The sequence below is a fragment of the Peromyscus maniculatus genome, chromosome 3 (genome assembly GCF_049852395.1).
Source record: "Peromyscus maniculatus bairdii isolate BWxNUB_F1_BW_parent chromosome 3, HU_Pman_BW_mat_3.1, whole genome shotgun sequence".
Lineage (NCBI taxonomy): Eukaryota > Metazoa > Chordata > Mammalia > Rodentia > Cricetidae > Peromyscus > Peromyscus maniculatus.
Genome location: NC_134854.1, coordinates 160,810,254 through 160,832,249, shown reverse-complemented (window position 1 = coordinate 160,832,249; position 21,996 = coordinate 160,810,254). Strand labels below are relative to the sequence as shown.

The following is a 21,996-nucleotide window of genomic DNA, read 5'->3' as shown; positions in this document are numbered from 1 at the left end:
CAGGTCCACATGTGGTACACAGACAAACATGAAGGCAAGACACACATACACATAAAATAAATAAAATTTAAAACCCCAAACTCCTTTCGTCCTGTCCTAGTCGCTTCAGCTGTCAACTTGACACAGATCCAGGGCCGTCTGGGAAGAGGGGGCTTGACTGAAGAACTGCTTGAGCCGACTGGCCTGTGGACACGTCTATGGGGTCATTTTCTCAGCTGCTGATTATGTAGGAGGGCCGAGCCCACAGTGGGCAGTACCATCCCTGGGTGTGTGGGCCTGGGCTGTTTACCAAAGGTAGCTGCTCATGAGTGCTGTGGGATAATGCTCTTGCACACTGTAAAGATTTGTCACTCGAATTGGTTTAATAAAACGCTGACTGGCCAGTAGCCAGGCAAGAAGTACAGGTTGGGTGACCAGACTATGAGAATTCTAGGAAAAGGAAGGGTAGAGTCAGGAGTCGCCAGCCAGACACAGAGGAAGCAAGATGAGAATGCCGCACTAAGAAAAGGTACCAAGCCACATGGCTAAACATAGATAAGAATTATGGGTTAATTTACATGTAAGAGCTAGCTAGTAATAAGCCTCAGCTATCAGCTCAATATTGTGTAATTAATGTAAGCTGCTGTGCGTTTATCTGGGACCAGGTGGTCTGCATAGGAAACATCCGATTACATATGAGCATGGGAATAAGCCTGTATCCAGCATTCCTCCAATGTTTCTGCTTCAATCAAGTTCCTGCCCTGACATCCCTCAGTAACTGGGAAGTTTCCTCCCATAAGTTATTTTCAAGTCAGTGTTCTCTCTCCTCAGCAACAGAGCGCTAATTAGACTCCCTTTTTACATGTTAATTTTCTTAGTTACCTTGTCACACTGATGGAAAGGTGACTAACATAGTAAGGCCCTGGGTTCCATTCTCTAGTATCAAACTAGAAACAAAAAATAAAGCCTGACTTCCATTGCATAAGCAGCTTAATTACACAGATTATTTTAACCAGTCTTACTACTTTCCTTGGAACAAGTCTGACCGAAGAGTGGAGGGAAGAAAGTAATTGCTGTTAATTACTCTTCATGCAGTCCTGTCTATGAGCTTAGCCAGGTCAAAGCCTTTTCTATACCGACTCCCTGGGGTTTCTGGGGATCGTAGCCTCCACCTTGTCCCTCCTGCGCTGCTGCACCAGCCAACTTGGGGTGGAAGGCTACCAAAGTCTGCTCTGGTTCAGCACATGCTGTGAACTTTTCAAAGAGCAAGGGAAAAGACTAACTATTAACACAGAAGACGTCCACTGTTAACACTGATGCATGAAACTAACAAAAGAATAGAAAATATAAACATGAAATCCTGATCCTTAGATTTTAGATTTCATTTACTTAATAATTACCATTATATAAATTAAACTACCCTTCAGTATTTGCACATATTATTAATGTTTGACATTTTTAAATAGTTCACATTTAGAAAATGCCATTCCTAGTTTTAAAAAAGTTATTACAAAGTAACACAGAGAAAACATAAAAGATCTTAAATGAATTTAGTGTCAGTCCTCTATGTATGTATTTCACACCCACAGATTTAACAACTATGGACAGAAAGCATCACGGGAAAAGACAAGGCATCAAAGATGCTCTGTGATTGCCACACAGTGAGCAAGAAGCTGAGTCCACTCAAGGGAAGAGATGAGACATGCCTCTCACTACAACTACCATCATTCCACAGATGCCTGGTCTCACCAGCACTTGTTTTGAGCACTACTCCTCAAGTCTTAGTCATATGCTACATCACGAGGCCTAGGATGCCTATGTCTGTACTGAACACATACAGTTTTTCTTGTCATTATCCCTTAATCAATACGGGGGACTATTAATGCATGTTTCCTTACCAATAGGTGGTTAGGTAATCTAAAGATTATGTAAAATACACAGGAAGGGGTGTATATGCTGCAGGTAAATACCACACTGTTTAAAAGGGACTTGATCAGCTACAGACTTTGCTATCCATTGGGACAGTAGAAGGCTGCATATATTTAGTATGTTAGTTCACACATCTACCTAAATACCCACTAGGAACAGAGTTGAGATTCCTGGGATGACCACCACCCTTTAGCAAATGAGACTTTGGCCTCAGTAGATCCTTTCTCTAAGAATCTATAAGTCAATCAATGCTCATCATCATCTCCATTGGTTTTCCCAATCCACGCCTTGATCCCATATTAGCCCTACAGAGCTTTGTACTTTCTCTGACCTGTTGTCCAGTCTAAATCTAGCCTATAAGGAAACCAGCTATGGAACCGCTCCATTCACTATCACACTCTCCTATGTCCCTGAATCCTCAGCCTCTGTTAGGACATCATCTCAACATCTTAACTCTCCATGACTTTCTTCTGAGGACTAATGCACTGTCTCAAAGAGTTCATAATTCCTCTATCCCCCAAAGTCTTGCTGCACCTGTACCATACGTGTCCTCTTCTTTAGACCCTATTACACCATAACTGACACTTATAACCACAATTTCAGGGAGCACGCCATATCACACCTCTACTCCACCCTCCAGTAGGCATGCCTAACTACACTCCCTATATGGCTTCTCTGGACATGGGGAGAATTTCTACTCCAATCCATTAGATTTCTTTTTGCTCCACACCCCATCTTTGAAGTCTGAAGTCTAATTGTGAACGAATTTGTCCTTTTCTACATTCTTCAGATTGTCTACTTTTTATTGCGTTCATAGAGTAAAAGCTTTGTGGATTCAACTATACACTTTCTCTGACCTCCCCTATAACTAATAAACACCCAAGAAGTTTCTACAGTATACTAAAGGCATAGGGTTTAGCACGTGGTATTTTAACAAGCTGTTTTTTATTAATCACAAAGTATATAATAGAAATCACATTAGGTGAGAAAAGCACAATTCTGAGGTTTGAGAATTTACTCATGACCATGATCAAAGGTTATCGCCACTCTTGGGAAGCTCATATCACCAGACAAATAAGCAAGAAAGGGTGAACAAAACCTTAATCTGAGGAAGAATGCTTACAGGAAAAATAAAACTGGGTTAACATGACAAGTACCTAGTTACCACACTACACTGTAGGTGTGGGCAGAGCTCTGACGTCATCTAGAAAACTGTCTTGAAACACTGAGGCCCACTCTGGACCTTATAATAGCTGACACTGAGGCTACCAAGTCAATTACACACAGCAGCAGAAGAACACAGTAACTGTTCTATAGGGCTTAGGAATTATAACCATTAAGGAATGTTTTAAAAAGACCACATTTAATGTCTATGTAAAAGAAGCATGTGGTCAGCAATGAGCCCATTATCCAGTTTAATCCTGTATTTGGTATGGGGGGGGGGTCAGTAATATTTTTCCATATATGCTATGAGACTTGAAGTGTTCCATTTCTTCCTTTCTCCTTGAATCTACAGCTTTGTGGCAGGAGTCTGCTGTCATCAAAAGATGCAATCTACTTCACCCCACACCCTAAATCTGAGCTGGCCATCAAGAGCTGAGCTAAACAGACTATCACTTGCTGACAAGAAGTGGCAGAGGTCAGAGGTCACACAACCCCAGTACTAAGCCTAGGCTTCAAGAGACCTGTGCTTGTGTTCTTTACTTGGATGCCTTTTTTTTTTAACTTAAAAGAAATTATGTGTATAGGTGTTTTCTCTGCATGTTTTGGTATACCATATGAATGCCTGCTGCCCATGGAGGCCAGAAGAGCGTGTTGGATCCCCTCGGCTGGAGTTACAGATGGTTGTGAACCACCATAGTTGCTAGGAACCGAACTTAGTTCATCTAGAAGAGCAATCAATGATCTTAACTGATTAGCTATGTCTCCAGTCCTATATGCCTTTCATTGTGAGATAGCGAGGCTGGGCTGACCTGCTAGAAGATCAGAGACTACCTGAAAAAGAGTTAAACCATTCCCATAGTCCCAGATACAGTAGGACCCTTTCTCCATAGAAGACATTGTCTGAGACCTCCCAGTGGGTATTACTAAACCCTGTATAGACTGTGTGTTCTCATGTGTGGAAACACGTGTACACATATGATAGTTAAAACTATGTGAAATATGGTCTCATTCCTTCAAAATATCTTAGTTTACTTCAGTTACTCTTAAGATGATGAGATAGTACAATGCCTTACTGAAGAGATGAAATAAAAAGAATGAGGTTGACATTATAACTTAGCATGCGGCTGCTAAAAGTGAGTTACTAGAATACAGTCACTGACATCACAACAGGTGCTCTTATAACTAAGACAGTGCTAAATGACTAGCAAGAAAGTAACATAAACAGCGATGTAGCATGAATCTTAAAAGTTCTTATTAATAAAATCAAACCTGAGCCAGGTATTGGGGTGAACTGGAAGATCAGAAAACCAGAACAAGCCACAGCTAACCTCATTTGGCCAACTTCTCAACTGGTCTTGTTTCCTCAGACTGGAAGCTTCTGTGTCCTCATCCCAACGGCTCTCAGCTGAACTGCTGCTCGAAAGCCTGAAGCTTAACCAGCCAAATACCTCTAGTTTCTGGTCCTCATGCCTTATATACCTTTCTGCTTTCTACCATCACTCCCTAGGATTTAAGGCTCACTTTCTGGAATTAAAGGCATGAGTCACCATGCTTGGCTGTATCCTTGAACTCATGGATTTCTGCCTCTGGAATGCTAGGATTAAAGGTGTGTGCTATTACTGCCAATCTTAAGTATCTAGTGGCTTTTCTGTTCTCTGACCCCAGATAAGTTTATTAAGGTACACAATATTTGGGGGAACACAATACCACACAGCATGAAGACAGTATGCAAAAGAGGATTCGTGTCCTGGTCAGGGTGGCACAATATGTTATCACACTACTCAGAACACCGAACAATTCAAAATGTATGGACTGTTTATTTTTGGTATTTTCCATTCAATATGTTCATGCTACAGATGATCACAGATGTAAATAAAACCACAGAAAACAAAACTACAAATTCAAGAGGCTAAAGATGGCCATGCAGAAGTAGCCAATATCAGAAGCACCTTTTACTTAAGATCTCATCACAGAGAGAGCAGGCTCAGTAGAGACTAGAAGAACTCCCCATCACTCCAAGGATGCATGCAGAACTATACATATGGTAGTATGCTTTATTTTGTTGTTGTTGTTTTTTTTTCCTCCCAAAACACAGTTTATGTAGCCTTGGGTGGTCTGGAATTGGCTATGCAGACAGACCAGGCAGGTCTCGAACTCATAGCGATCTGCATGCCTCTGTTCCCAGCTGCTGTGTTTTTCTATGGTTTGTGACATAGCAATAGATGATGGGTCAAAACTCTAGCTCTTCCCATCGATTCTACCCTGCTAGCCTAGCGCTTTTCCCCATTAATCCTTCTGAGAAACTGCAATCAGTGACTGAAATACTTAATGTCAATCTTCTTCCATGACACTAAAGAAGCCACACAGACACCATTCTAAGGAAGGACTTAGAATGGGGTCAGATTTTACTTCTGCCACCAATTACCCAGTTAGCTTCAAGCTCAGGGCTTCTGTTTGTAAATCTGCTGTAACAAAGCAAAGGAGCAGCAGGTAGGCTCAACACTGTTCATGAGAGTGGCTGGAAATCAGCAGGGGAGGTGTGAGGCCAGAAGGACCAGGGGCTCCTGCACACATGCAGTTCTTTACCCCTTTACAATCATCCTGTCAGATATTTCTGTGTCATTCTGGGAACACTTTTCCAAATTCACAAAGGCTTTCCATTTGTTTTAAGCACCATCTCTAACCTTCCCCAAGAGCTAAATGGTTAATTTTGAAAGCAGACATAATAAGCATCCACATGCCTCCGTCCTTCCCACTCAGCTGGGAAAGCATATTTTTCTGACCTGCTTCCCACCCTCTGGGGCTGTCCCATGAATACAAGAAGAACAGAGGAGGGGGTTCAGAAGGAATGTGACCCTGCTTGGCCTATGACCCCAGCTTTCAAGTCCCAGCCTACTCAAACCATCACTGGTCACAGGTTCTGCCTGTGCCAACCAGCAGAGTGTGCACAAGAGTGCATGATTTCCAGCATATGTGCGATGCTGGTATTAATACATTTAAAGGCTTCACACCCAAAGATCTATACAGTTGCCAATTCCAACTTTTATTTATTTTATGAATGATAAGGGATTCTATTCCTTTACTTTGCCTCTCCTACTGACCTCTTTGCTGTGGGATAACACCCTTGCTTGTACACTGGTTTAATAAAATGCTGATTGGCCAGTAGGCAGGAAGTATAGGTGGGGCGAACAGACAAGAAGAATTCTGGGAAGAGGAAGGGCTGAGTCAGGAGTCGCCAGCCAGACACAGAGGAAGCAAGATGACAAGGCAGAACAGAGAAAAGGTACCAAACCACGTGGCTAAACACAGATAAGAATTATGGGTTAATTTAAGTGTAAGAGATACTCAGTAATAAGCCTGAGCTAATGGCTAAGCAGTTATAATTAATATAAGCCTCCCTGTGCTTATTTGAGGGACGTGAGGGGGAGAGATTTGTCCTCACTGCAGGCCAGGCGGGACACAGGAAAATTTCCAACTAAACTCCTCTACTCTAACTTATTCTATTAAATTCATTCACTTCAAAAACATCTTTCTTTTTCAAATGTCATCGACACTTCCATTCAAAGCTGCCTTGCCTGTCACCTCTGGGTGTACATCTACACCACCTTCAATTTGTTCCCACTTCAATTCCGAGTACTACACAGTGCATCTCAATGCCTTTAATTCTTCACTCATGGAGAACACTCAAGCTAGCTCCTCCATTTTATCTTCAGACACTAACAATAGCCACTTTGCTCTTTAAAGGAAGTTCTTAGTTTAATGATATGGGCATTTACCAACTAAATTGATTTCTTTTTCCTAAATCACAGATCTTTCTTAAACAGAAACCTACACTGTAAAAACCAGATATGTCACTAAATGTGCACCACATCATCCTCAACTGTATTACATGCAACAGTTCTTACTTTCAGGAGACACAAAATAGACATGAAATTTAGACCCTACATAATGACATTTCACACTATTCCCAAGCCATGTATCTCAACTGTTTTCCAGAATAAATGAAAATGAAGCATTTTTCTTAGATACCCAATGTCATAAACTTGCAAAACAAATACGTATGTGTTCCCTATCTCTATCACAGTTAACAGCGTTTTAGACAAATCAACTCATAATATCATAAGCCTACAAAATAGGCATAAGAATTATCCTCTACACTTTATACAGAGGAAACACTAACAGGATCCTCTTTATCAAAGTAACATGGTAACAAAGGTGTGACCCTCAGCTTCTTCTCACTTCACCGCAGTGGCCAATGCCCTCTGGCTTATCAGACAGCTTCTGAGCAAATAGAACTGGCTGGGAAAGGACGTACATCATGTTGTACACTCAATTCATAAGTTCCTATGTGGGTGCTCATGATTAGTACATATGATTACACACTTTCAAATCTCAGCAAGGTAAGAAAAATAACCCTTAACTAGTATGTTAAAACAGACTGACAGTAATGCATGTATATAATTTATAATAAATATACATATAATAAAAATACATACAGGAAACTCTCACAAAGTACTTATAAACCAAAATACTTTGAAGACCTCTACTAAGCCAAGTCAAGTAGCCTTAACACAAAAATGCAAATACATATATAACATGAACCAAAACAACCAATGAAGAACTCAGGAGACACACATGGAGCAGACAATTTACAGATGAGGTTCAAGTAGACATTGAAAATTATGCTAATACATTTGCAACAATATGGATAACGTTGGAGGACTGTCTTAGTTACTTTTCTATTGCTACGATAACATACCATGACCGAGACAAATTATAGAAGAGTTTATTTGGGGTTCACAATTTAGAGTCCATGACCATCATGATGGGGAGCATGACAGCAGGCAGGCAGGCATGGTGCTGCAGCAGTAACTGAGAGCGCACATCTTGAGACACAACTACGAAACAGAGAAAGATGCTGGGAAGAGTCTTTTGAAACCCCATAGCCTGCTCCCAATGACACACCTCCTAATCTTCCCAGTTTCACCAGCTGGGTACCAAGTATTTAAAAGTAAGGGCTTATGGGGGCCAGTCAAACCTCCACAAGGATGCTAAGTGAAATAAGCCATACACTGGAAAAATGGGGCATGATGCCATTTACATGTGGAAGCTTAAAAAAGAGAAGAAACAGTAATGATCAAACATACAAGACCAAAGTGGACAGGGAAGACACAGGTTAAAGGAGAGAGATGCAGTTATGTAAAAAGTCTAGATGCTGAAAGGCTGCAATTAACATTTTATTCTCTACTGGAGATCTGCTGCGAGAAGAGATGTTCACTTTTTCAACACAAGTATCTGCAAGATAATATATTAATTTGCCTACTTATAGCAACCATCTCACTATGTAATCAAAAGATGATATATACCTCAAATTATAAAATAAAAACCATCATTAGGCTATACCTACATTGCATGAGGAATATTTAAGAGAAAAATATTCGCTCTAAATTTAACATGTTATTTTATATCATTTATTTATTCTATAAAAACCCAGCAAGGAATTATTTCTTTTCAAGATTCTGTGCTAAAGCTGTTTTCACTGCATTTTAAATTTTAGGTTGAATAGCCTTATTCTTAATATTTAATTAGTAAAAATTGATATTATATACATCTTAAATGAACTTCAGCAAAAGCTGTTGGGATTAATTCATTGAATAAAGAATAACGCCATATTTTTTATCTCAGTGATTAATTCTTACACACCCTCTCTCTCTGGACCACAACTATTCAGGGAATAATAAATGTAGATTTCAGTCATAGAAGTGGTTGCACACGACACATACACAGTTTAAAAAGCAGATGAGGGTTGGCAGAGGTTTTCAAGTATTCACACTCTTTGGAATTATATTTTATTTTATTTAAGTGGTCAGTATCTTCAAAAACAGTGGAGGAAACCCCTAGTCCACCACAAATGCACAGGGAGACTTCTTCTTAGTCTAGGATCAGCGTCTACTCTTTCTTCAGAACACAACACTTTCTCTACTCCATCCTCTCAGCTGGGAAGAGAGGGCGGCCTCTGACACTTTAGCCTTCTGCACTCCAACTTCTCATGGCACTTCTAGGAGGCTTGCCAACATCAGTACCTCAGCTCCAGCTAAGAGACAATGGAGGGGCTGGAGAAATGGCTCACAGGTTAAGAGCAGGTACTGCTCTTGTAGGGGACCTGAGTTCAGTTCCCAGCACCCATGCTGGGTGGCTTGCAACAACCTGTAACTCCAGCTCCATGGGATCTAGCTCCCTCTTTTGGCCTCTGCCAGCACCTGCACTCATGGGCACATACCCAAACACAAGAAGGGGTGGTGGGGAAGGAGACAAAGGAGACTAGTGGCCAAGCATGCAGTCCAGGAATGAACATGTGACTCACAGTGGCCAAAGTCCAGGCTATAGTTTTTTTTTTTTTTTTTTTTTTTTTTTACTAAAAAGGAACCTTGACCCTTGGGGTTAAAAACAAAAGGCTGTAATTCAGGAAAACAGGCAAACACTCTCTGGTTTGGTTGAAAGAAACCTTCAGTAGCCAAGAAAGGCAGGTAAAGAGGACCCTAGGGTTCACTGTGTCACTCCTGAAGCTGATGTGAAATAAGTCTCTTCAGTTACAGCGTCTGGCTTTGGGTCACTGACTTGGACAAGAATTACCCTGACTAAGTGATGGAGAAGGCACAATAAACTGTGCCCTGTGGTGTTGAGACAAATGGCTTTGGAAGGATAAATAGCTTTTCTTATCATCTGTTCTTAGTTCATTTCACACATCTAATTGTCCATCACATGTGAGCACTGGAAATAGTCATCCATGATTTTGAGACCATGTCTGCTTTCAAAGTGCTAATACCACACGGATTTGATTGGGTGCTTCTGTACTTACTGGCCACTTCAGAACATAAGTCTCAAATAGCCAGAGGCTATTCCTAAGTAGCCCAGAAATGTCTATCATCTACAGCCCATGAAGACTGCTTTCTATTTCTTTCAGGCTTCTCTGAGCCCACTGTTTTCCATATTTCAAGATCTGACCTACATTTGCTCTGTCTACTTCCTCAGAGCAGCACACACCTCACCAGTGCGTTCTCCTGAAACTGCAGTGGTTCCACTCAGAGTTGAACTTTGAGCACTGTGAACACAACTAAGAGGGTCAAGGGCACGTTCTGGGTGTTGGGTGTCTCCCGAGGCCTCATAGACTCCTGCATCATTTTGCCTTTATATGGAGTAGGTTATACATCAGATCTCTGGACAGATTCTCATCCCCCTTCCCACAGCCTGAGCAGAATCACACTTTTAAACTTGGGTGAACACATGGATAGAATATTAAAATTTCACAAAGACCCAAATGACAAGGTTTGTGAATGGCATAAAATTAAATACAGTGCTATGAGCAAAGTCATTTGTGCTATCAACAAGTAATGACAGACTACCAGAAGTAAGGAACTACAAACAGCTGTGAACGAGATCACATTATAAGTATCTCTTGTCTAGAGTGAGGGAAAACAGTATTAAACAAGTGGTTTTTTTCAGTCTAACATATACTTTTTTTTAAAAAAAATAATTTTTAAAGAAGATTTAAAATTTTTACTTGTATATGTATGCCCAAGTATGTGTACATGCACGTGTGCGTTCAAAGGCCTTCTGAGGAAAGAAGAGGTTGAATCCTCAGCTGAGGTTGTTGTGAGCTTCCTGACAAGTACTGGGAACTGAACCCACATCCTCTAGGTGAGCAGTATGTGCTCTTAACTGCTGAGTTCATCTCTACAACCCCATATTAATGCTTATTTAATAATACGAAATTTAATACAGTCCTATGGCAGTCTGGCTGAGAAATGTCCCCAATGGGCACATAGTTGAGACTGCAGTTCCCAGCAGGTGGCACTGTTCAGGGATGGTATGGAACCTCACTGCAGGAAGAGTCATGGTGGCAAGCTGGAGGGTATAAAGCCCTGCTCCAGTTCCTAGTCTTCTACCTCCAGCCCCTGCATTTGCTTAGGGAAGCATTTTTTTTGTTTTGTTTTCAGATAGGATCTTGTGTAGACCAGGCTGGTCTTAAACTTGCAGTGACTTTCTCACCTCTGCTTCCAGTGCTAGAATTACAAGCATAAACCATGACATTCAGCCCCAGCGTTTGTTGAAGAAATAACAAGATAGATGAATATGAAATTCTTAGCTGCGTGTGGTGGCACACATCTAGAGATAGGTGGGTCTCTGTGGGTTCAAGGACAGCCTGGTCTACAAAGAGAGTACCAGGACAGCCAGAGCTGTTATACAGAGAAATCCTGACTAGAAAAATAAAAACAAACAAACAAAAAAATTTTTAGCTTGGGTCTGGGATTTGGGTGAGAAGACTTCGGACTGCTTGCTTGTAACTGACGACTAGAGGAAAAGTCTTTGTCAGATCTCAGCCACTGAAAATGTTACTGTGTTCTCTCAACAACTCAAAAATCAAACCATCATCAGTACATCCATCCACCCAGGGCTCCCCTCCCTACACCCACATATTGCCTCCTCCTAAGGGTACCATCATTCTTGTGACCACTTGTTTCTGACTTCTTCCTTTGTCAGTCTCCTTGCTCAGCAGGATTCCCAGGGCCTGTCAACTCCCCTTTAATATCTTTGATCAATGGCCTCCTTCCTTCCCACTCCCTCTGCCACAGGCTTGGTTCAAGCAATCAACTTCTAGAGCAGAGCAACAAACCAGTCTTGCCCCTCTGAGTCCACCTTTGCCCTGTCTCATCCAGGCTGTTTAAATTAAAATCCCCCTAGAAACTTTGGCTTTATGAATGCTGTATGAGTGACAACTGAAATGCCTAGAATGCCTAGGAAACCAAACAGCCCTGACTAACCAACCCTAAGGGCACTGACCTGCCTGGTCCTCCATCAAGCAGATCAGAGCCTCCAGTCATTTAGATCACCACATCTGAATTCTACCACAACTGCAAGCTTACCTAGCTCAGGTCCTTTTTCCTCCTGCCAGCTCCAGGACAGCACACCAAATCCACCTCTTCTTCCTGAGAATTGTTCTGACACCAACTGACAACGATTACTGTCAACTGACAAACTCCAACTGACGACACACACAACACAACTTCACCACTGACCCTAACTTCCGAGAGGTCACACAAGAAAAGGCCGTTACTAGGCTGTTTCCATCGGACAGTTCTCTAGTCTTCCTACCATTTCTAGTCTGTCTCTACTTGTCACCTGCCACCATCCCAAACACACATCAACTTTGATAACTGTCGGGGAGGGAAGATCACTTAACAAATCTACGTGTCATGGGTTAGCAGGCAAGACGGCCCAGCAAGAAAACAGCACCCACAGCCCGAAGATGTAAGCTTGACAGCCTGAGTCCAATACCTGTCACCATATAAAGGTAATGCTAGAGCTATCTCCACAGAGTTGTCCTCTGACCTCCACATTGGTGCACATGCATACACAATAACAATAATTAAGAGTAATATCAAGCAAAATAAAACAACAACCAAAAGAAATCCTTGCAGACTGGGCATGAGCATTAGCATCATGGATGCCACTTACTCAGAAGCTGACTCGACTCCAGGCTTTACGGTTTATCAAGAGAATAATGAGCAGGCCTGGTCTTGAGTAGAAGTCCCGAGGCTAAAAAGAAGGGGAATGTTGTGGTGATATATTGTGTCCCCCAATATACTGTGCATCCTAATAAACTTATCTGGGGGTCAGAGAACAGAACAGCCATAATATTAAACATAGAGGTTAGGCAGTAGTAGCACACGCCTTTAATCCTAGCATTCCAGAGGCAGAGATCCACCTGGATCTCTGTGAATTCAAAGCCACACTGAAAACAGCCAGGCATGGTGACTCACACCTTTAATCCCAGGAATGGCAGGAGGTGCAAAGGTATTCAAGGCGTGAGGACCAGGAACTATAGCCTGGTTAAGCTTTCAGGCTTTCGAGAAGCACAGTTCAGCTGAGATCGATTTGGATAAGGACACACAGGCTTCCAGTCTGAGGAAACAGGATCAGCTGAGGAATTGCATGGTGAGGAAGCTGTGGCTTGTTCTGCTTCTCTGATCTTCCAGCATTCACCCCAATAACTGGCCTCAGGTTTGATTTTATTAATAAAACCTTTTAAGATTCGTGCTACAGAATGTAATCATGTAATCCATCAAGGAGCTCAGCTGTGGCTGGAAATGCTGGTAACAGAACCATGAAAGGTTAACTTATTTGTAGTAAACTTCCCTAATCTGTCATAACAAACTGTATTCTGCCCTCATGAAGATGCTATTTTAAAATTACATTATCTGTTCTTTTTTTTTTTTTTTTTCTTTTCTTTCTTCGAGACAGGATTTCTCTTTCTCTGTGTAGTTTTGGTGCCTGTCCTGGATCTCACTCTGTAGACCAGGCTGGCCTTGAACTCACAGAGATCTGCTGGGCTCTGCCTCCCGTGTGCTGGAATTAAAGGCTTGTGCCACTGCTGTCCAGCTGTTTGTTTTGTTTTAAATGTCTGTTTCTCCCACTGGGTCTTAGATTCAGAGATGGCGGGGTGGTCTCCACTCCCACCTTTATGTGCTCAAGCTCCTGGAACAGTGGATGAAACCGTAAGGCACCCCTAAGTAAATATACAGGAAGGACTAGTCATAAGACCCTGTTAATAGTAGTTAACAGGTTTTACGGGTTAAACAAGGTTTTTGGTGGGTTGCTTTATAACCTAACCACAATACTAGTATAAAATAATACCTTACGTTCCAAGGAACCAACTTAGAGTCACATGGTGTAGAACCTCCTTTAACTGCTGTGTTCCTTTTTTATTTTTATTTATTTTTTGGTTTATGTGTATGGATATTTTCCCTACATGTCTGTCTGTGCACTACGTGTATGCCTGGTACCCACAAAGGCTAGAAGGGGGCACCAGATCTCCAGGGACCGCAGTCACAGACAGTTGTAAGCTGCCATGTAGGTGCTGGGAACTGAACCCCAGTCCTCTGGAAGAACAGCCAGCACTATTAACCACTGAGCCATCTCTCCAGCACCCTGTCTTATATTTTGGCCCACAGACCTTGACTTGAATACTAGTGACTAAAAATAAGGCTTCATGGCCTATATAAGGTAAGTCTTCTGATATGAATAATTAAATTAATTATAAAATAAAAATATTTTTACAAAAAGATAAGTCTTTGTAGCCTCTTTGGGAATCAGTTTAAAAACAAATAAAACCCACAGAAAATGGAACTAACAAAGAAGTAACAAGGAGGCTGGAGAGCTGGCTCAGTGGTTAAGAGCACTTGTTCTTCCAGAGGTCCAGGTTTGATTTCCAGCACCTACATGACAACTTGCAACCACTGCAACTCAGTCCCAGGGAAGCACTGATGTCCTCTTCTGACCTTGGTGGACATCAGGCCATGTACATGGAGCACATACATAAATGGAGGCAAAATAGCCATACATATGGAGTAATAAATAAAAATTTGAAAAAGAAATTGCTGATATATAGTCAATCTATAATTTATAGACATATGTAAAAATATAAGTATGTTTAAAAAAGTAACGACATACTAAAGTTTTCCCTACACATTTTGCCGTTTTAATGCATGGCATATGTTCAATATGTTGTGAACTCCATTAGGGTTAATAGCTGTGTACCTAATGGACTGGACTGAGGTGCTCAATGTATAGAAGGAGCTACACATTACAGTCCAAACTCTTCTGGCAAATAGGAGGACGCAGAGCACTATCTACTGACTGTTCTGAGGCATCACACTGTTCTAGTGACCAATAGCTGGTCATAACCACTCCTGTAACCCCAGCACCCAGGAGGCTGAGGTGGGAGCGTCACCTTGAGTTACAGGCCATCCTGTAACTCAGTGAGAGTTTGAGGCTGGCCTGAACTACAGTCTGAGACACTGTTTCAAAAATTTTGTTTTTAATCTGGTTATAATAGCTATAGTACCTAACTACAAAACAGTTTTAAATATCAAATATAGTCAATATATTCTAATGTTCTTAGGGTGGATATGTACCATTCCCTGTTTTCCTATTTTCTTCCCTTTCCTTACAAGTTTAAATGACTATCTCATACTATAAACTCCATCACTGCAGGTATTTGGGAATTCTAACCACATTTTAGAGTCTATTGAGGATATGGAAATGAAACCTCATTATCCCAAATCATACATTGTTCTATTTGCATATCTAAAAAATATCAAAATTCATATTTAAGGAGAAAAGCAGCATGAGAAGCTACCCAGAGCATGAGAAGCATTCACTGCACAGTGGGCGAGCAGGTATGCTGTGTGCTCTCTGCGGCCTGATGACCTGTAAGGAGCCAGCTGAGGAGCCAGCTGTGTCTCTACGGCCACAGACCACTGTCTTAGGATTCGCTTGCACTTGAACTTAACGACCATAAAGCTTTGGAGCACAAAGGAACAGTCAATGACACATCCCATTGTAAGCTACAGTAACCTATCATTAAAGAGTCATTAAGCAATATTTGTAAGGCTTAAGCAGGAAGCTTAATAACATTCAAGTATATAAGATTATCTTCTGTATTTTGTGAGCTTGTGTTTGATTTTGTGTAAGGATATGGAATATTTCAAGCTTTAAGTTACAAATTCACTTATAATAATTTTTAGCCTTTTCCCTAAGATAAATCACATGAATTAAGTTTTAGAAAAAAATATGGAAAAGTAATATTCAAACTCTGTATAAGATGGATAGATAGATAGATAGATAGATAGATAGACAGACACACAGACACATACATAATTTGAAGGCTAGCTCAGGGTACAATGAAAATCAGTTTTTCCATTAAAAAAGTCAAAGCATATAATTAAATATTTAATCTTAAAATAAGGAATTTTCATAAATTATCATTTTCGAACAAATAAATAAAAAATAATTACATTCTCTTTATTATGAACTTTTTTAAAACCTAACTGTAAACTCGTGTTACAGAGTCAATTTTTAAAGTATACAAAGTAAACTGGTGACCCTGTTTACAGGCATATAACTTCCACTCTGCTTGGTTCTTGGTTGACATGACAACTATTTATCCTTGAAGATGTCTCCTTGACGCGGTGCAGGGAAGATGATATGTATACAAACATTTTAGGAGGAAATGTGAGCACAGACCCAGTAACAGAAAGTCAGTGCACCCTGGCATTCCACACTTGACTTATCTCTAGTTATCCATACAAAGCTTATGTATGGAGGCCACAGCAAAGCAACTAAAATACCTCTCAGCTTTACCAGGTCTCCCACATGACCTCTTCCTGTTATTGCCTGTTTTCATTATTTTCTAGAATACCGTAAGTTCCCAGAACAGCATAGAATAAAATTCAAAGAAATGTAACCACTGGGTAGAATTTGGAGGTTTTTTTTTCCAGATAGTCTAATTTAAAGTTCAAACTCACACTCCAACTTATAGAACTTGCCCACTCCACCTGTCAATACCAGAGTACAATCCAAAAAGAAAGTTCTTCCTGGACCCTGCGACTGTGAACAGGCACCAACACTATCCTCAGAAGAGGAAGGCTTTCGGTTCTCCACACATCCCGGAGCATTCAAGTTCTACAGGTCCCCACTGACAAAGGGCACTTCCCACAAGAGAATTGGGAAGCAGAGGCCAGTGTCTCTCTCCTATGAGTTCTCACACCAGCTTGTTCTTCTTTCCTTGCTTTGTTCAATAACTCCCTTCCTTCAAGAAATAACAGATGAAAAGATATCCATGAACATTGATCACTTTATTCCTTGAGGCTACTTTCCTTTGGAAGATTCTCAGCTGCAAAGGTAAGGGCCAGACCAGTGTCCCTGTTGCATTCATACACTAGGAACAAAGGGAAACAATGATTCTGACTGTTTCCACCATTAAAATGAGATTTAGTCTTCACCATCAGAATGGGAAAGCATCCCTAACACGGGATGGTCTAGTATGTGAGAAGTTTCTAAGAAATGATAGCTGATCTTAGGGATGCCTTCTGGCACAGCTAGAAAAGTGAAGCCATAAGACCTACATTCAGCACAGCATCTATTTGTGAATGGCTAGCGTCTTTGAAGAAGCTCAGCATGTGATGGATTTCTAAGACGTGCCCAATTTTGAATGCACTGCTCTTATCATATAAACAACTACTTATAATTACTTACATACAAGCAATTACTGGCTATCTTTCTTTTTAGCCCATTAGTTTTAGGATGGCTTTATTTATAGCTTTCTAATACTATCCTGATTTTCCAACGAAGGTGATAAAGGCATGGTACTCAAATAAAATTCTAATTCTAATTTCAAAAATGAAAGAAAATATCATCAAAATGGCTAGCTAGTAAAATAAGATAAATTCTAACAGCTTGGTTTTAAATTAAGACATACATATTGAGCCTATGTAACATTTTGAACTATGAAAAAAATCACAATCATCCAAGAGCACACTCATTCACTGATATTAAAATATTATTGACATTAAAGCCTATTCTCAGATCTGCTAGGCTTAATGTACACTAATCTAAAGTGTGTTGAATAAATGAAAAAATTACAAAGCTGTTTTTATGTCAGCTATGATGGCACACATCTTTAGTCCTAACACTTGGGAAGCAGAGGCAGGCAGATCTCCATTAGTTCCAGTCCAACCAGAGGAGAGGAGCATAGTGAGACTCTCTCTCTCTCTCTCTCTCTCTCTCTCTCTCTCTCTCACACACACACACACACACACACACACACACACACACACACACACACGCAAAAGCAAACAAACAAAACACCCTGCCTTTATTTACAGCATCAGTACTATATCTAAAAAGAAAACACTTCTTTTCATGGCAACACAAGCTCACTTAAATTCAGAATGAAAAGAATTGCTAGGAAAATACTTGCTGGTCTCCTTTTACTGAAGCCTTCATTTATTTTAGGTCATCTAACAACGTATGGTTTGATTCTCAAACAAAAAACTTAGTCAAAATAAACAAATAATCCAGAAGGACCACACTTGCGAAGATACTCAATTCTTGCACCTTACTTCTGCTTTTCCTGTTGCTGTATTCAAAAGTAACTGCACCTATAAATATACCTTGACATTTTACATAAAGCATCCTTTTACAGAAACTTAAAAAGCAATTTAAGTAATGGCATGATCTTAAAAAAAAAAATCACTTGGTAAAAATAACTGCCTGGGCCCACTGTACCTTTACCTAGGAATCTGTTACCGTTAATAAACTATAAAATCGTTACCAAATCTTGTGTTTAAATATTCTCTTTCAAGACTCAGTTCCTTAAAATTAACTAAAAATGTTTATACGAGAACAAAAGCAAAAAATTTTTATCTTAAAACAAGACAAAGCACCTTACTCCCCTTGGGAGAATGAAAACTTCCCTGAGCAATGCTGACCTCCAACACCGCACTTGTGTGGAGTACTACCAACTTTAATAGGATGGCAACCAGCTCTGGAGCCCATGGAACTGGCTGGCACCGATTAGTCAGCTGTCTTTCCCCTCAAGTTCTCTTCAAAGCCTTTTACCCAAACACAAGTATTAGTAAGACAATCTCTCGGACATTTTTAAATAAACTAAACAAGAAGTATAAACACTGCTCCAATACAGCTTGTGCAGTGTCTGGAGTTGACTCTTTTATTTTGTCACTGCCCCAGCTTTACATCAGTTTTGCTACTTAGTAACAGCTCAGGCCAAAATACACCTAAGAGGATTCACCTCAAAACCAACAATGGTAAAACCCAGACGTTGTGCAAGAGAGAGTGTGTTCTTACACAGATAATCAAGAACCAAAACCTGCCAGGACCACACAGCTGAAGTCAGAAGGCTCTACAATGTTCTACCACGGAAACACCAAGCAAACTAACGTGGCCAAAAGTGACCTACTTTGCAATCTGTGAATCCATGAATACCCAGGCAAATAACAAGATAATGAAGAGGGCCACCACCCTGACCCTCCAAATCTTATAAGCATATAAAGGATACAATTAGTACTGTATAATGAACTTTAAGATATGATTGTGTCTAGACTCACAAGTATCCAACTTTAGGTTCATCTCAGCATTTGATTTACCAAGAAAAGAAATCAAAATTCACTCACTTTATATAGTATCTTGCACCTTCAAAAGTATATGCCTCTTCCCAGCCGGTGGGTAAATCTAAAAAACACACATTTCAATTAGTATTACTTCAGTGGGACTACAAAATACGCTTAAACCCATCTTACCTGTCTTCAGGATTACCTACATTCATTTAAGGAGGTGTCTACCCAAAATCTCAACTCACCAAATCAACAATCATTATTACAAATTAAAAATAATACAACATTATTAGGAAGATGACAATTCAAATTTAAAGCCACCAAGAAAGTCCCAGCAATATTAGAGGTGACCGGACATGATTATTCCCTTTAATGATCAGGGTGGAAAAGGAATATGCTCTGGCACCTCCCCAAAATAAGTCCTCTAAATCCAGGTAAAATACCCATCACTGATTGGCAAAAACCCCAAACAGGAAGCACTTTGCACTTTTAGGTATATTCTGTCTATTTAAAAATGCATTTTTCAGTGGCATAACCAAATCCGTCTAGGGTTTCATCTAGTATGAAAACTCAAGAGCTTACTTAATGAGTGTAAAACTGACTGAGTACTGACACACTGTGTTTCAGTAGCCTTGACCTTAAGAGATGTGAAGTTTCACAAGTAACCATGTTGGGAATGATTCAGGTGAATGGCTGTATCTTTAATGGGCCACATGGTGCTTATGATGACAAGCGGTTTGGACTTAATCATAACCCATCTCCAAAATGAAGTCACCGATGTGTGCACAAAACCAGAGCCCAAGCAAAGTAAAGCAAACCAAAATAAATAAAATCACATCAGTGAATAAAATATTTCTGGCATGTGACTGTTATTCAATCTGTGAGAGTAATTAGAAGACATTGGTGTCACAAATAACCCAAATAAGCAAGAAATAATGCCACAAAACAATTGGGTTCAGTTACTTTAATCCCATATTGTCTTCCATGAAATAAACTCGTCCATATCCACAAAAGCAACGAGGCTATCAAAGTTGCAATATGTGTATAAAACAGGCTGAAGCTAAAGACTGCACCGGGAGTTAGGAAACATGAGGGTTTATTAGTCAGAAATGCCCTAAAAATGTAACCTCATCACGCTTGCTACAGCAGCCTTCCCTTGCCTCCTCCACGTTTTTGCAAATTTGGACACATTATTAGTCACTTCACCGAACTCCGGCGTTTGACAGAAAAGGCAGGCTTGTTCACCCTTCTGGCAACGTGAACAGGAGATTCTCAGAACCTCGGAGTTGGAGAGAAAAGTACTGAAACCCGCCTCACCTTCGACCCAAACTGTTCTCAAGCCTTTGCACTAGCCGGGAACAGAGGCGGGCCGGCAAGAGAACACTCGTACGTTTCAGGCAAAACAAGTTGGGCGAATGTAAACAAAGAATGACAAAAGAAAGCCAGACCAGCACTAAAACACCGCAAGCCCTCCTCCAGCTCAACTCAAGCTTGACATTCAAGAAAGCTATCAAAGCAATCCGTGATGCGTTTCCCCGCGGAACTGGGGCCCGAATGCCCCCACGCGGGACCGCCCTGGCTCGCCCACCGCCTGCTGGTGGTACGTGGAGCCTAGCAGCGGCTGCCGGGGACTTTTGAGCCCGGATCACTGGCTGCAGCGCCCGCTCCAGTGTCCTGACTCGGGCTGCTCCTCCGGTAGCCGGAGAAGACGCACCGGCGTTTGGGTCACGGGGGTTTGGGGTGGGGTGGGGGTTACCGCAGCACCCCTAACTCCTCCATCAGTCACCTACCCACAAGTCCCACCTAGGAGAAGTAGGAGGTGGAGGAGGAGGAAGCTGCTTGGCAGAAGGCAGTTCTCTGGGGAGCGGGGCGAAGATGCAGGACCACCTCACCGCGGGGGTGCTGGGGTACGGGAAGCACGAGGGGGAGCGGGTGAGGACACCCTAAAGAGTGCTGGGGGCTGAGACGGGGGCGATCCCGGAGAGAGGGGCGTCGGCCGTCCTCGGGGGGCGTCGGGGCAGGGATGGGGACCGGGGCGCAGGAAGGGGGCGCCGTCTCCAAGTGCTGATGAAAAGGCGGAGAAGAAAGGCGCCCCGGGACTCACTCGCGCGGAGCCCGGAGCACCTCCAACCCCGCCAGGTGGCCGTGAGCCGCAGCCCCGGCTCGCCCTACCTGTGCTCTGCCGCCGGTGCCCGGTGACCACGGCCTCGCCGGTAACCGGGTGCAGCCAGGTGGTGCTCTTGGCCTCCTCGCTGCAGGGGAGAGAAGGGACAGGCGCTGAGCGGCGTGAGGGGCGACCCACGGGGGCCCCGGCCCGCTCGCTCCCGCCGCCCCTCGGCCGCCCCGCCGCACCTCCCCCGCCCGCTCACTTGATGAAGAAGACGCGGCCGCCCCTGGTGATCCCGTACGTCCAGGAGCGCGGCAGCGAGCAGATCCACTCCAGGTTCAGGTCGGCCGCCATGTCTGCCGCCCGCCCGCCCGGCCGCCGCCGCCGCCGCCGCCGCCTTGTGCTGCCGCCGCCGAGGAAGGAGGGCGCGAGCGAGCGAGCGAGCGGAGCGCAGGGCGCGCGGCCCGGCCCGAGCGCGCCCCCGCGGCCGCCCTACCCCCTCGGGCGGCGCCCTCCCCGCCGCCCCGGCTGAGTCCGGCCCGCGTCGCCGCCCCTCGGCATCCTCCGCGGCCGCCCGCCCGCCCGCCGGCCCGCGCTGCGCTCGGAGGCTGGGCGAAGCGGCGCCGCGCCCCCGCCAAAGCCCTCCCCCGCGCCCCGCCCGCGCCGCGCCAAGGTTCCGGGGTCGGGTCCCGCCGGCGCCCCGAGGGCTCGGCTCCCAATCCGAGCTCTTTCGCAACAGCTCCTGCCTAGCCCCGGGCTTCTCAGAGAGACGCGAGGCTCTGCAGGAAAGCTGCTTTCAGGAAGGGTTTTTTTCTGGTGTGTGGCGTGCCAGATATCGGAGGG

The 21,996-nt window shown here is 42.7% G+C and overlaps 1 protein-coding gene across 49 annotated transcripts in view; it reads right to left on the bottom strand.

The window, feature by feature from the left end:
- The window catches only part of Plekha5 (pleckstrin homology domain containing A5), a 184,107-nt gene extending 162,497 nt beyond the window's left edge, over positions 1–21,610 (bottom strand). For 33 of the 49 annotated variants that reach the window (XM_076568147.1, XM_076568145.1, XM_076568149.1 and 30 more), the window contains exons 1-3: positions 21,416–21,565; positions 21,219–21,298; positions 19,107–19,164 (exon numbers count right to left, since the gene is read on the bottom strand). In XM_076568147.1, the coding sequence (XP_076424262.1) occupies positions 19,107–19,164; positions 21,219–21,298; positions 21,416–21,507 (230 nt within the window). In that variant the 5' untranslated portion in view covers positions 21,508–21,565. Of the gene's footprint in view, positions 1–11,996; positions 12,124–19,106; positions 19,165–21,218; positions 21,299–21,415 lie in introns of those variants that run through there. The other 16 variants (XM_076568183.1, XM_076568186.1, XM_076568178.1 and 13 more) reach the window with 5 other exon arrangements.
- Between the last annotated feature and the right edge of the window lie 386 nt (positions 21,611–21,996).